At 44.0% G+C, this 13488-nt stretch overlaps 1 protein-coding gene across 2 annotated transcripts in view; it reads left to right on the top strand.

Annotated features, from left to right (window-relative positions):
• The window catches only part of RAB31 (RAB31, member RAS oncogene family), a 113228-nt gene that overhangs the window by 53544 nt on the left and 46196 nt on the right, over positions 1-13488 (top strand). For both annotated transcript variants that reach the window (XM_027088846.1, XM_027088847.1), the window contains exons 4-5: positions 11314-11385; positions 12448-12554. In XM_027088846.1, coding sequence (XP_026944647.1) covers positions 11314-11385; positions 12448-12554 — 179 coding nt within the window. The remainder of the gene's footprint in view (positions 1-11313; positions 11386-12447; positions 12555-13488) is intronic.

The following is a 13488-nucleotide window of genomic DNA, read 5'->3' as shown; positions in this document are numbered from 1 at the left end:
CCGGGTCACAGCAGCTCCTCTAACTTATTTATTTATTTTTATTTTTATTTTTTAAAATTTTTATTGGAGTAGAGTTGATTTAAAATGTTGTGTTAGTTTCTATTGTACTGCAAAGTGAATGAGTTATACATATACATATATCCACTCTTTTCTAGATTCTTTTCCCATATAGGCCATTACAAAGCGTTGAGTAGAGTTCCCTGTGCTATACAGTCGGTTCTCATTAGTTATCTATTTTATATATGGTAGTGTTTATATGTCAATCCCAATCTTCCAATTTGGCCCTCCCCTCCCCTTTCCCTCCCTGGTAACCATAAGTTTGTTTTCTACATCTGTGACTCTAATTATGTTTTGTAAATAAGATGGTTTGTACCATTTTTTTGAGTTTCCACATATAAGGACTATCATGTGATACCTGTCTATGACTTACTTCACTCTCTATGACAGTCGCTAGGTCCATCCACGTTGCTGCACATGACATTATTTCGTTCTTTGTTAGTGGCTCCTCTTAGAAGAAGCCCCAGGAGTCTCCTTTAGTTAAAAGTGGTACAGCCCAAGAGGGGCAGTTATCTGGCGGCAGAAACTACAGGAAAAGAGCCTGACAGTGGTGTGGGAGAGGGGACAGAGCTAGTTGCTCATAGACCTGGTCCCCAGAGTTGTTCAGTGTGTGGGTGTTGGTGTCATTGAGGAAAATAGGACTTTAGGTGCAGAATTGCCCTCCTGTGTGTCAGAGATGCTGCTGACAGGAGAGCAAGAGGAAGGACACGTCCATGTACTAAAATAATAGATCCTTCGGGAAACACTGTAAACGTCTCTGCCCTCGGCCAGTGGGATGGGACACTGGAAGTGGGGAAGGGGATGGGGAGTGGGGATCCAGGAGTTGGGTGCGGGAGTCTCAGCCCTGAGCTGGTCTGAAAGGGACCCAGCCCCTTGCCCTCTGCATCCTCCCCATCATGACAGACCCCACTATCTTCCTTTGTTCCCCAGAGGGCATCTCCCTGTCCTGTGGAGGGATGTGATTCCTCTAGGTGAAGATGCTTCGATAGTTGGACTTTTACCGTGTGTATCTAGTCTGGGACGTGACACCCTAAGTGACTTCTAATTGTGAGGCATGGTCTATGCCACTTGGGTTGAGTCCAGTTTCCCTCTGTGACTCTCAGGCAACCTGGGGCAGAGAGCAGGTCGTGTCTACACGGGGACAGAGGAGTGTCCTCTGAGAGGGACCTCACCCTGTGTGCCTTTATCTCCAGAACAGCCCCTCTGAAGGCGGCGCTTCCACCCTCCACTCCAAGGAAAATGTGCGCTTTGGAGGACAGGGATTTGTCTGTCTTCTTCACCTTCTCTGTTTCCTGTGGCTTCAAACAACCCGGGCTCACGCTCTCACAGGTCTGGGCAGGTTCCTTTGCAGAGGCTCTGGGGAGAATCCGTTTCCTGGCCTTTTACAGAGTCCGCCCACAGTCTTTGGTTTGTGGCTTCTTCGTCCATCTTCAAAGCCAGCAGCAGAGCATCTTCAAGTTTCTCTGACTCTCCTGCCTCCCTCTTCCATGTGAGAGGACCCTTGTGATGACACTGGGCTCACCTGGTAACCCAGGGTAATTGTCCATCCCAGGATCAGCTGGCCAGGAACCCAATGCCCGTCGCTGTGCACCGTAACATCACCACAGGTCCAGGGATTAGGTGGAAACCTTTGGGGGCTGTTATCCTACCTACCATCCCTGAGTCTCCATGGCTTAGAACGGTCCCTGTCACGTGTCAGGTGTCCAGGTGATAGCTGATGAATGAATGAGTAAAGTTAGTGCCAACCCGTATCTTCATCTCTGTAAGCAATGCTTCATTTCAGAGAATCAGCTGATGAGTGGAAAAAGTGTGGAATTTGGGGTCAGAAGACCTGTGTTCAAGGTCTTTTAAGAGCAGTGTGTCTGTGGGCAATTTACGTAATCATCCGGAGCCTCAGCTTTCTCATCTGTAAAATGGGAACACCCCCCCACCCCATCCCCCTGTCTAGCCTGCCTGCACAGGGTTATAGGCTCATCCTGTGGGTTCTGTCTCCGAATGTTTGTTGAGTTCCTGCTGCTGCCCAGATAGGGGGTCACCGAAGGTTCTCGGAGCAGGTGGCACCTGAGAAATGTGTGAATGAAGGAGGGGGCGAGCCATGTGGGTGTGGGTGGAGGAGGGTCCCGCTGGGGGAAAAACCTGGGACTCCTTGTGGCTGCAGGTTCAGGCCTGGTGCCCCAGCGATGAGGGCCTTAGACACCACAGTCCAGGGGGTGGATTTTATGCTAAGTTAGACAGATGTGGAACAGGAAGGTGACACAATTTGACTTATATTTGAAGAAAAATCCTTCTGCTTTACAGTTAACATGATATGATGTCAAGCGTTTGCTGCATTGGACTCCAGTGGTGGGGGTGGGCTGGGCGGTAAGGGGGGGGCGGATATTAGGGGCCGTGGGTCAGGGGTGCTGAGTCTGGGGGATAACAGCACCGACGTGCTTTATACTCTGCTCCCTTCTTGTGTGTGTGTTTGAAAATTTCCACGATAAAAAGTTAAAAATAGATTCGAGGGGCTTCTCTGGTGGCGCAGAGGTTGAGAGTCCGCCTGCCCATGCAGGGGACACGGGTTCGTGCCCCGGTCCGGGAAGATCCCACATGCCGCAGAGCGGCTGGGTCCATGAGCCATGGCCACTGAGCCTGCGCGTCCGGAGCCTGTGCTCCGCAACGGGAGAGGCCACAACAGTGAGAGGCCCGCATATTGCAAAAAAAAAAAAAAAAAAAAGATTCGACAGTGTACGTAAACAAATATCACAACCCAGCAGTAAAAGATAGCATCCCCCAGCCCCCGCTGTGCAGCCAGCGTGGAGGCCATGGCCACATCTAAATGCACTGATGGAAGCTTTGGGACAGTGGGTCACGGGAGGCCGAGCTGGGCTCAGGAAGGCGATGCACGGGGCGGGGGGGCAGGTTTCCCCATGGCTGCATCGGGGGCCAGCTTTGCTGGCACCGGGGTGGCCGGCCCCTGTGAGTGCGGGGTCACCAGCTCGGGTACGATCCCGGGTGATGCTCTGTGGTCCCACTCCGCGGGGGACTCGCCTCCACGATGGGACATTGAAGCTCAGAGGGCCGAGGACGCAGAGCCTGGAGGAGAGAGAGGGAGACGTGACCCCATCACCGCTTTTCCTCCGATGATTTAGGGGCAAGTGGGGCACACGTGGTTCTGCACTTATAGGACCGCTCCCCACCCCCTCGTGCCAGCCAACTGGACTGAGAGCTGAGGGTCCCCGTGGTTGGGTTTTTCATGGGTGGGAGAAACGTGAATTGCTACAGCGCTTCGAAACCTCGACTTCTGTCTTACACATTATTCTAGGGATCAGAATAGGCCAGCTCACGACCTTGTCTTTTAAAACACACTGATCCTCTTCCCCTTACTCCCATGCCGACACCATTTTTGTGGAAAGACATTTGGATTTGGTCATATCATTTTCTGCTACAGAAGGTTTGCACGCACCTTGTCAGGCGACCCTAAACCGCAGCTTCCTCCTGGGACTTTTGCTTTAACCCTTTGATCTCCGAATGCAGAGGAAGCCCTTTGACATTAACTGGCACATTAAAAGAAAAAAGAAAGCAGAGGGGGGAAAAATCCCCTCTCATTGCAAAAGTAGTGTATCCTCTTAAAATTTTTTTTAAAAATAATTAGGAAATATGGAAACAAGTGATGGTTTGCCTGTAATGGCATTATTCAGAAATAACCATTTTAATAGGCTTTTCTGTTAAACTTTACGTATTATCAGATTTTAGGACATCTGAGTAGGCATATTAAATAGGCCTCTGCTTTTCTGTGGAGAGAGAGGGTCTGTGTAAATCTTAGAAACGCTCTTCTGAATGACACAGAAAGTACATTCAGTAGTGGTTTTTCCATTCAACTTTTGCCAGCTGAGAATGTCGGAATGTCAGGAATTTTCCTCTACCACTTCCCTCTTTGTTTGAATCCTGAGGGACCTCGGGATGTATTTTGGCTTCTGCCCTTGAGTGTGCGTGGCCCTGCTGTTCTGGGGGAGGGTGAGAATTTCTGCTCGAGCGCTGGCCCCCGAGACAGACCAGCACTGGCTCCCAGGCTGCGTGGAAGCATCTCACCAGGGACAGAGCGTTCTCCGAAAATCCTAAAACAACCAATCCCTGGGGCTCCAGGACCCGACGCCATAGCCCTCTGGCTTGGGTTACTCATCTGGGGAGAGCGAGCCCAGCTGGGGCCCATCCTTGTTTGGAAATTTCGTGTATTTTCCGCCACTGCTCATCCTTGATGTGCAGAATTTTGCTGCTTTGGAATTTATGCCACCACCAACCTGCATGTAAGGAATTTTGCCTGAAGCAGACTGGGTGGTCTAAAGGATTAGGTTTCCTGGAGTAACACTTTCTGCCTGTGTGCTGAGTGAGTGTGTGTGTGTGTGTGTGTGTGTGTGTAGGCACACAAAGGATGCTGTGCGATGGGAAGAAGGGAGCTTTGTTTCGCAGGTACGGCAAGAGCAGGGCAGGGGAAGGAGGTTCCATGCAGAGCCTGTCTCACCTTAAACCGTGAGTGTCCTCACAGAGCTGGGAAAGCCTGAGCTGTCACCACCCACGCCCTGCCACCGCCACCCCCAAACCGGCACAGAGCCAGACGCAGGTCAACACCCTGTCTTGGGTCTTCATCCTGTGCCCCTAAGGTGGGTCCTCAGGACACTCACTAGGTCCCTAGATGTTAATAAATATTACTTGAAAAAAGGTAAAAAGTAAATTAAAAATTCGGAGTTGAAAGCAAAATAAATAGGTTCCTTTACTACAGAAATTTTCAGAGCCTTTCATGTACTAATAAAACTCCGTAAACCTCCAGGGGAACATTGTAATGTGTAGAGTTTCTCAAACTTACATGACCGAGAAACCTTTTTCCCAAAAAGTACTTCAGGGGCACAGGGTTCTGCAGAAAACACTTCTTTGGGAAATACTAAGCCATCTTGCCTCACGTGCCATTTCAAAATTTTCAGAAACTTGAGTGTAATTCCTGCCCAGTATTCCATCACACGGCTAAGCCAAAGTTATGTTACCAGTCCCCGATGGTTAGACATGGAGGTTGATTACAAGTTTTCAGCATTACTGATGATTCTAGAATGAATTCTGGTTTCTTTGAGGCCACCTCTGATCAGCCCCTTCAGAAGTGGAATTGTTGAGTCAGAGCATATGAATGTTTCAAGACTTTTAAAAAAATTTTAATTTTATTGGAGTATAGTTGATTTACAATGTTATGTTAGTTTCAAGTGTACAACAAAGTGATTCAGCTGTACATATACATATTTTCAATCTTTTTTAGATTCTTTTCTCATGTAGGTTATCACAGAATATTGGGTAGAGTTGCCTGTGCTATACAGTAGGTCCTTGTTGGTTATCTATCTTATACATGGTAGCGTGCATGTGTTCATCCCAAGCTCCTGATTTATCCTTCCCCCCCAACATTTCCCCTTTGGTAACCATAAGTTTGTTTTCTCTGTCTGTCTGTTTCTGTTTAGTAAATAAGTTCATTTGTATCATTTTTAAAAATTAGATTACACATATGAGCGATATCATATGATATTTGTCTTTGTCTGACTTTCTTCACTTCGTATGATGATCTCTAGGTCCATCCATGTTGCTACAAATGGCATTATTTTATTCTTCTTTATGGCTAATATTCCATTGTATATATGTACCACATCTTCTTTATCCACTCCTCTCTCGATGGACATTTAGGTAAGACTTTCTAAATACATTGTCCAGATGCTTTCCAGAAAGGTCATGCCCACTTATCATTTTGCCCGTTGCTGGAAGTGGGAGCAGCACTTTGCACCTGCGAAAGCTGAGGGTCTTAGAAGCTCAGAGAAGGCCATTGCCTTGCCCTTACCCTGTAGACATCCAGCAATTACAAACAAACAGTCACACACATGGACATAAACAGCCTCTTCTTCTTTTTTTTTTTTTTTTTGCAGTACACGGGCCTCTCACTGATGTGGCCTCTCCCGTTGCGGAGCGCAGGCTCCGGACGCGCAGGCTCAGCGGCCATGGCTCATGGGCCCAGCCGCTCCGTGGCATGTGGGATCTTCCCGGACTGGGGCACAAACCCGTGTCCCCTGCATCGGCAGGCGGACTCTCAACCACTGCGCCACCAGGGAAGCCCAAACGGCCTCTTCTTTTGAGGGACAGATTGACTGTTAACAATGCCTGTGCTTCTTCTGAACAAATGTCCCCTGAGAATGATCTGAACACTTTAATCTGGCATTCTTGATATTTTGTTGGATAGTTAGGGAAGAAGGGATTTTGAATTGGCACCTATTGTATTGATTTTCAAATAACCTTTCAAGGTGAGATTTTTAAAAAAGTTTTATCAACCTCCTGTGATTGAGAACTTTGTTTCTAGAAGAATCTTTTATGAGAGTGTTTCACCAGTCTTAATTCCAACCCCACGGAAATGGAATGATGTCATATTGAGTGTTGAGGCTGATTGTGGCCTTTGTTTTATATTTGTAGGGGAAAAGTATACACATTGTAGGCCAGACATGATTTATCTTTTTGTCCTCCACAAACATTATCCTTTGGCCAACGCATTACTGGGTTTTGGAACTGAGACACGAACTTTAACTCATTAAAACCCCCAGGTCCCTGGTAATAAAGTTTAAGTGGCTTCATCAACAGAGTTATTTCAAAATGATTCCATTTGGAGGAAGGAAAGAGCAAGTAATGCCTTATATACAAAGCTCTGGTAAATAATTCACGCGACCTGCACAGTAGTGACCGTTTCAGATTTACTTCACGGTGTTACAGCTGAAAACGAGTTCTGTCTTAGAAAATCCACGATTGGCTCCTCTTTGTGTATACATTTTGTACTGACTCTCCTGCTTCGAGTGTGTAAGTGGACCATTCTTAGACGGAGGCTATTTTGGAAAAATAGACATTTTATATAATTGGGCTAAAAGGACACTTTCTATGTATTCCTTTCCATTAGCAAAGCAGGAATGTTTTAAAAAATACATGGCTTTTTTCTCCTTTACGGCAGGAATTCTGATTTTGGTTTCTGCATCTGGAGTGGGTTGCCAAAGGATGGACTAAAAATAGATTTCTGATGCCTGACAAGGACAACAAACACAGAGCTGGGCAGCCAGTGCCTATGGAAAGGCTCTGTCCTCAGTGACTCCCGGTCAGCGGCCATGGTCCTCCAGCTGGGAACTCCTGGGTCCATCCTGAGCTCCATCCAACCCGTTCCCTTTTCCGAAAGCCACACAGGAGCAGGGCAGTTTCTCATCAAGGTGGAGATTGCACGAGGGCCGTGGGGCTGGGGTGGGTGGCCTGCTTCTTTGCACACTCTGGTGAGGCCACACTAGCATCCTGCAGTAGAAGGAATCCTCGGCTTTGGGTGTGCTTCCAGTTTCCAAATAGGATCATTTCATCTTGGCCAGTGTTGATTCAATGAAAAGTATTGCACGGGAAGTAAAAATGAACGATGGTTTTGTTGTTTGCCAGAAAAACATCAGGATCCGAACTTTCTCTCCCTGCTACCCCCTCCCCCCGACTTCCCAGTAAATATGGCTACTTTTTTTTTTTTTTTTGGTGGTACGCGGGCCTCTCACTGTTGTGGCCCCTCCCGTTGCGGAGCACAGGCTCTGGACGCGCAGGCTCAGCGGCCATGGCTCACGGGCCCAGCCGCTCCGCAGCATGTGGGATCTTCCCGGACCAGGGCATGAACCCGTGTCCCCTGCATCGGCAGGCGGACTCTCAACCACTGTGCCACCAGGGCTGCTTTTTATTTTTATTTCTTTTTCTGTTTTTAAATTTTATTTTTATTTTATATTGGAGTGTAGTTGATTTACAATGTTGTGTTAGTTTCAGGTGTACAGCAAAGTGATTCAGTTGTACATATGCATATATCCATTCTTTTTCAGATTCTTTTCCCACATAGTTTATTACAGAATATGGAGTAGAGTTCCCTGTGCTGTACAGTAGGTCCTTGTTGATTGTCTGTTCTATATATAATAGTGTATATATGTTAATCCCAAACTCCTAATTTATCCCTTCCCCCCACCTTTCCCCTTTGGTAACCATAAGTCTGTTTTCTATGTCTGTGAGTCTATTTCTGTTTTGTAAGTAAGTTCATTTGTATCAATCTTTTAGATTGCACATATAAGTGATATCATATGATATTTGTCTTTGTCTGATTTACATTCACTCAGTATGATAATCTCTGGATCCCTCCATGTTGCTGAACATTATTTCATTATTTTTTATGGCTGAAATATGGCTGCTTTTAGAAAATTTAAAAATCATTTAAAAATCATCATAAAAATTTATACAGTACAGACTCTTATGAGGAAAAGGTACACGCGATGCGAAATCCCACTGTTAACATTTTGAGAAACATTATGTTACGCTTATACACGTGGACCCACCCAGACGCATTTTACCCAAAATTATATTATGCTGCGTCTGCTGCTCTGAGACTGTTGTTTTCATTTAACGGTATGTCAAGGATATCTTTTCCTATAAATAAAAATCCTCACCATCATTTTAATGGTTGTGGCATTTCCATGATATACATACAACGTTAATGAATTCTCTATGATGAGCCTTTGGGTTGTTTTGAATCTTTTTCTCCCATTTACCACATAGGGCTGAGGATCTTTGTGTGACGATCACAAAAGTGGAACTTTGGGGTCAAACGATACGCACATTTCAACTTTTTGTTATATGTTACCAACAGTAGCTTTGAAAGAAGATCTCTTTTTTTTAAAAAAATAAAAATTGTATATGTTTAAGGTGTGCAACACGATGATTTGATGTATGTATACGTAGTGAAATGATTACTGCAGTCAAGCTAATTAGCATATTTTCTCTTCACATAGTTACCCTTTTTAAGTGGTGAGAACATGAACTATTCTCTTGGCAAATTTCCAGGTTCAGGTATTATCAACCACAGTCATCACGCTGTATATTCCATCTCTAGACCTACCCACATAGCTGCAGCCTCGTCCCCTTTGATCAGTGTGTTCCCAGTCACCCCTACCCAGCGCCCTCAGTTCCTGCTAACCCCCACTCTGTTCTTTGCTTCTATGTACTTGACTTTTTAAAAAAATTGATGTATAATTGTCATACCACATTATGTTAGTTTCAGGTTTACAACATACTGATTCGGTGTTTGTATGTATTGTGAAATGATCACCACAAACAGTCTAGTTCACATCCTAGGTAACATTCGTCACTGCACAGTTACAATTCTTTTTTCTTGTGATGAGAACTTTTAAGATCTTTTCTCTTAGGAACTTACAAATATACAATACAGTATTATCAACTATAGTCACTATGCTATTGATTCCCTCCCCTGCCTTATTTATTTTATACTTGGAAGTTGGTACCTTTTTTTTTTATATAAACTTATTTATTTTTGGCTGCGTTGGGTCTTCGTTGCTGCGTGGGGCTTTCTCTAGTCGCGGAGAGCGGGGGCTACTCTTCGTTGCGGTGCGCGGGCTTCTCATTGCGGTGGCTTCTCTTGTTGCAGAGCACGGGCTCTAGGCACGCGGGCTTCAGTAGTTGTGGCTCGTGGGCTCTAGAGCTCAGGCTCAGTAGTTGTGGCGCACGGGCCTAGTTGCCCCGCGGCACGTGGGATCTTCCCAGACCAGGGCTCAAACCCGTGTCCCCTGCATTGGCGGGGAAGCCCGGAAATTAGTACCTTTTGACCACCTTCACCTATTATGCCCACCCCTACCCACGGCCTTCGGCAACCTCCAGTTTGCCCTCTGTATCTGTGAATTCAGTTTTTGTTTTTAGATCCACATGTAAGTGAGATAATATGGTATTTATCTTTCTCAGACTGACTTACTTCACTTAGCATGATGCCCTCAAGTTCCCTCCGTGGTATTGCAAATGGCAAGATTTCATTCTTTTTTATGGCTGAATAATATTCCTGTGTGTGTGTGTATGTGAGTGTGTATGCGTGTGTGTGTGTGTATCATATCTTATTGATGATCCATTTATCAGTTGATGGACACTGGTAGTTTTTCCATGTCTTAGCTTTTGTAAATAATGCCGTTGTGTACATGAGGGCGAATATATCTTTTCAAGTTAGTGTTTTTGTTTTCTTCGGATAAATATCCAGAAAAGAAATTGCTGGACCATTTAGTAGTTCTATTTTTAATCTTTTGAGCAACCTCCATACTGTTTTCCATAGTGGCTACACCAATTTACATTCCAGACAACAACGTATGAGGGTACCCTTTTCTCCATATCCCTGCCAACACTTGGTATTTCTTGTCTTTTTAATAATACCTGTTCTAACAGGTGCGAGGTGATATCTCATGTGGTTTTGATTTGCAGTTCCCTGATGGTTAGTGGGGTTGAGCATCTTTCCATAAACAGGTCTTAAAATACCTTCCTGTGTAGTGTATGAGTGCCTCCTGCCCCAAACCCACACCAACCCCTGGATATGATCAATCTTTTCAATACTTAATAAATTAATGAATACCCTATCATTGCTTTTATTTTCATTTCTTTTATTATCATTGAACATATTTTAAAATATTTATTGACAGTTTATTACTCTTCCTCTGTGATTTATCCATCTCTATATATCCTGTGTTCAATTTTCTATTGAGCTGAGTTATCTTTTTCTTATTGTCTTTCAAAACACCTCTGTGATATGTGCTTCAGATATATTCAAATATATTTAAAGATATAGTCTTCAAAATATACATAAAATCTGTATGTATCCCCAGGATACGTATCTGTCCTGCTTGGGGATGAATGATTCTCATGACCAGCAGCACTTGCTCTGTCACATTTGGAACGAAGCTCATCTCTCTCACCATTTGTTGTGAATTTGTGGGACGGCAGCCTTCCAGACCCGAGGGCGGGGGCCGAGATGCCCTTGCTGCGGGGCTTTTCCTTAGCAGCCAGGCCCGGGTGGTGTGATTTGTGCCAGTCTCGCCTTTTCCTTCCCTTGGCAAACATCTTATCGCTGTATCATCCTAATGAGATTGCCCTGGGTCCACCATATTAGATAAATGATGAGCGGTAGGGAAAAGAAAATTCATAGGATAGCAACATTGAAAATAACGTTTATTTTTGGCTTTTCCCAAGAATGAATCTCATGGTTTATAAACTACAAGGGAGTGTGCCATTGAGGAGGAAAATTTATCATCGGATCTGAATTCTGGGGAAATTCTAGGGATCCTATGGGGATGATGTAGGGTGATCATTTTATGTTTAATTTGGGGTTGCATAAAGTATGTTCACTTTGGCCTAAAACTATCCATTGTTCCTAAACAGTTTCATTCACTGGCTCCCATGTACTATCGTGGATCCGCAGCAGCTGTCATAGTGTATGATATTACCAAACAGGTAAGAAGGTCCCCTTTAGAATTTAGGTGCCCTTTATGGCGATCCCCCTAGAAAGACCAAGGCAGAGACATCAGTGAGTCTCACCAGCTGCCTGGGGTGAGATTCCACAGTATGCTGGTTGGGGTGAGTGAACACCAAATTTTGAGTTTCTCTCATCTATATGTAGCTAAGCCTTTCAAATCTACCTGCTAAATTAAATAAACAATGATCATTCGCTTTTAAAATTGACTGTTTGTAAGGGCAAGGTTATGCCTGCTAATACTGGTCTCCAGAATGTCCGATTTTTAGGAAAAGGAAAATTACTTTTAAATTTTGCATGTTTGATGGTTATAGATACTTATTTCCTATTAATGTTTCAATCATACAACTTGAAACGCCAAGGATGATGTTTATATATGTATAGTGTGTCTGCGTGCATGTGGGATGAATGTATTTTTAGTTATCATTTTGAGGACCCAAGATACCCATCAATGAATAACGGCAGTGGTCTGCTGGCATTTCCCCCACTCCTGGAACTCAGCGTTGAGGACCTGCTTAACTGAACTTAGTTAACTGCTTTAACTAATTCGATGCTGTGACCATCCGTGAGTTCCTGACCACTGCTTCCTAAATGGAGTGGCTACCTTGGCTGTTTCCTGGAGGTCATTGTGAGGGAAGAGCAGTTAGGAAAATAGGACTCTAAAGCGTGCGTTTATGCGCGTGTGTGTGTATGTATGTATATATTTTTTCTTTTCTGATTAAGCATGAACATTGGTTCAGTCCTATAGCTTTGTCTCACTCAAGTTGAGGTAAGGCTAACATTAATGTTATTTATAAAAGAAAATTACTAATATGATTATCTTAACTTCAAATTTCCATTTTAGAAGGGGAACTTTTTACAGGCTCTGTAAGTATAACTTAGCTAATATTAAATTTTGTGCCAAGGTTGGGGGAGTATGTTAACCTTTGTGTGCCCCCTGAAGATATTTTTCTTCATTAAATTATATTGGGTTTGTATTTCTACATGGTTCAGATATTACACTGATGGGTCTTTCCCAAGATTGATTTACACTTTTGGTTTAGGATTCATTTCATACCTTGAAGAAATGGGTGAAAGAACTGAAAGAACATGGTCCAGAAAACATTGTGATGGCTATCGCTGGAAACAAGTGCGACCTCTCAGATATTAGGTAAGATGCATTTTAAAAATGTCTATGCAGTTCAAGTCCTCCATCCTGAATGTCTGTGTGTAAAAGGCTGTCACAACTGTGTGGTTAAGTCTGTTCTCAGTGTCATAATTTAATTTATGTCATTCACTTGTGGTGATCAAGGTGGTATTTATTCAACCAGAGTAGAATTGAGGGAAAAATAATAGGGAGATGCACATTTGAGGGAGCACCCACTCATGAATATTTAAATCAAATCTCCTGTACAGAGTACAGTTACACCCCTGACTCTAGATGTCTTTGGGCTAAATGGTTTTAATATTTTTCAAAATTAATTCATTCATTTATTTACTTGGCCATGCCTCATGGCTTGCAAGATCTTAGTTCCCCAACCAGGGATCGAACCCGTGCCGCCTGCAGTAGAAGCTCGGAGTCCTAACCTCTGGACTGCCAGGGAATTCCCTTATTATTGTTTATTGTTACCTTTTCTGTTGTTTTTGTCATTATTTCTACTATTACCATTTTAGTAACATTTTCATATGATGAGGAGGGTTAGAATTCTTCACATTTTCCACAGCGTCCCTGTTTGTTTTAGTTCTAGACTTTAACTTAAGGATGTAGCCAGGTCTATATGATCTCACTGTTTTGTTCTAAGATCTGAATTTGATGCATTGTATGTGAACATTTTGGCTTCCCCCAGAGACACTGGGTGTTGAACTTCCTCTGCCAGGAGAGAGGTTTGTAGGGACCCAGTCTGCCTAGACTAAAGCTGTGATGATAGCTCTATCTAGCGTGATAAGCTAACTATTTTTACTAAATAAAACTGAAATAAAAAAGAAAACAGTGAATTTGTGTTGCCTCCATCCCCTGGTTAGTTTAATTCTCAGCAATTCGAGTACTTGATTTTCGTAAAGACAACGACACATGCTTCAGGTTTTGCTAATCCAAACATGATTAA

This window comes from Aethalodelphis obliquidens, unplaced genomic scaffold (genome assembly GCF_003676395.1).
Source record: "Aethalodelphis obliquidens isolate GAN/ISIS:26980383/991018 unplaced genomic scaffold, ASM367639v1 scaffold63, whole genome shotgun sequence".
Classification (NCBI taxonomy): Eukaryota; Metazoa; Chordata; class Mammalia; order Artiodactyla; family Delphinidae; genus Aethalodelphis; species Aethalodelphis obliquidens.
The sequence above is the reverse complement of the archived record's forward strand: the minus strand, read 5'-3'. Positions and strand labels throughout refer to the sequence as shown.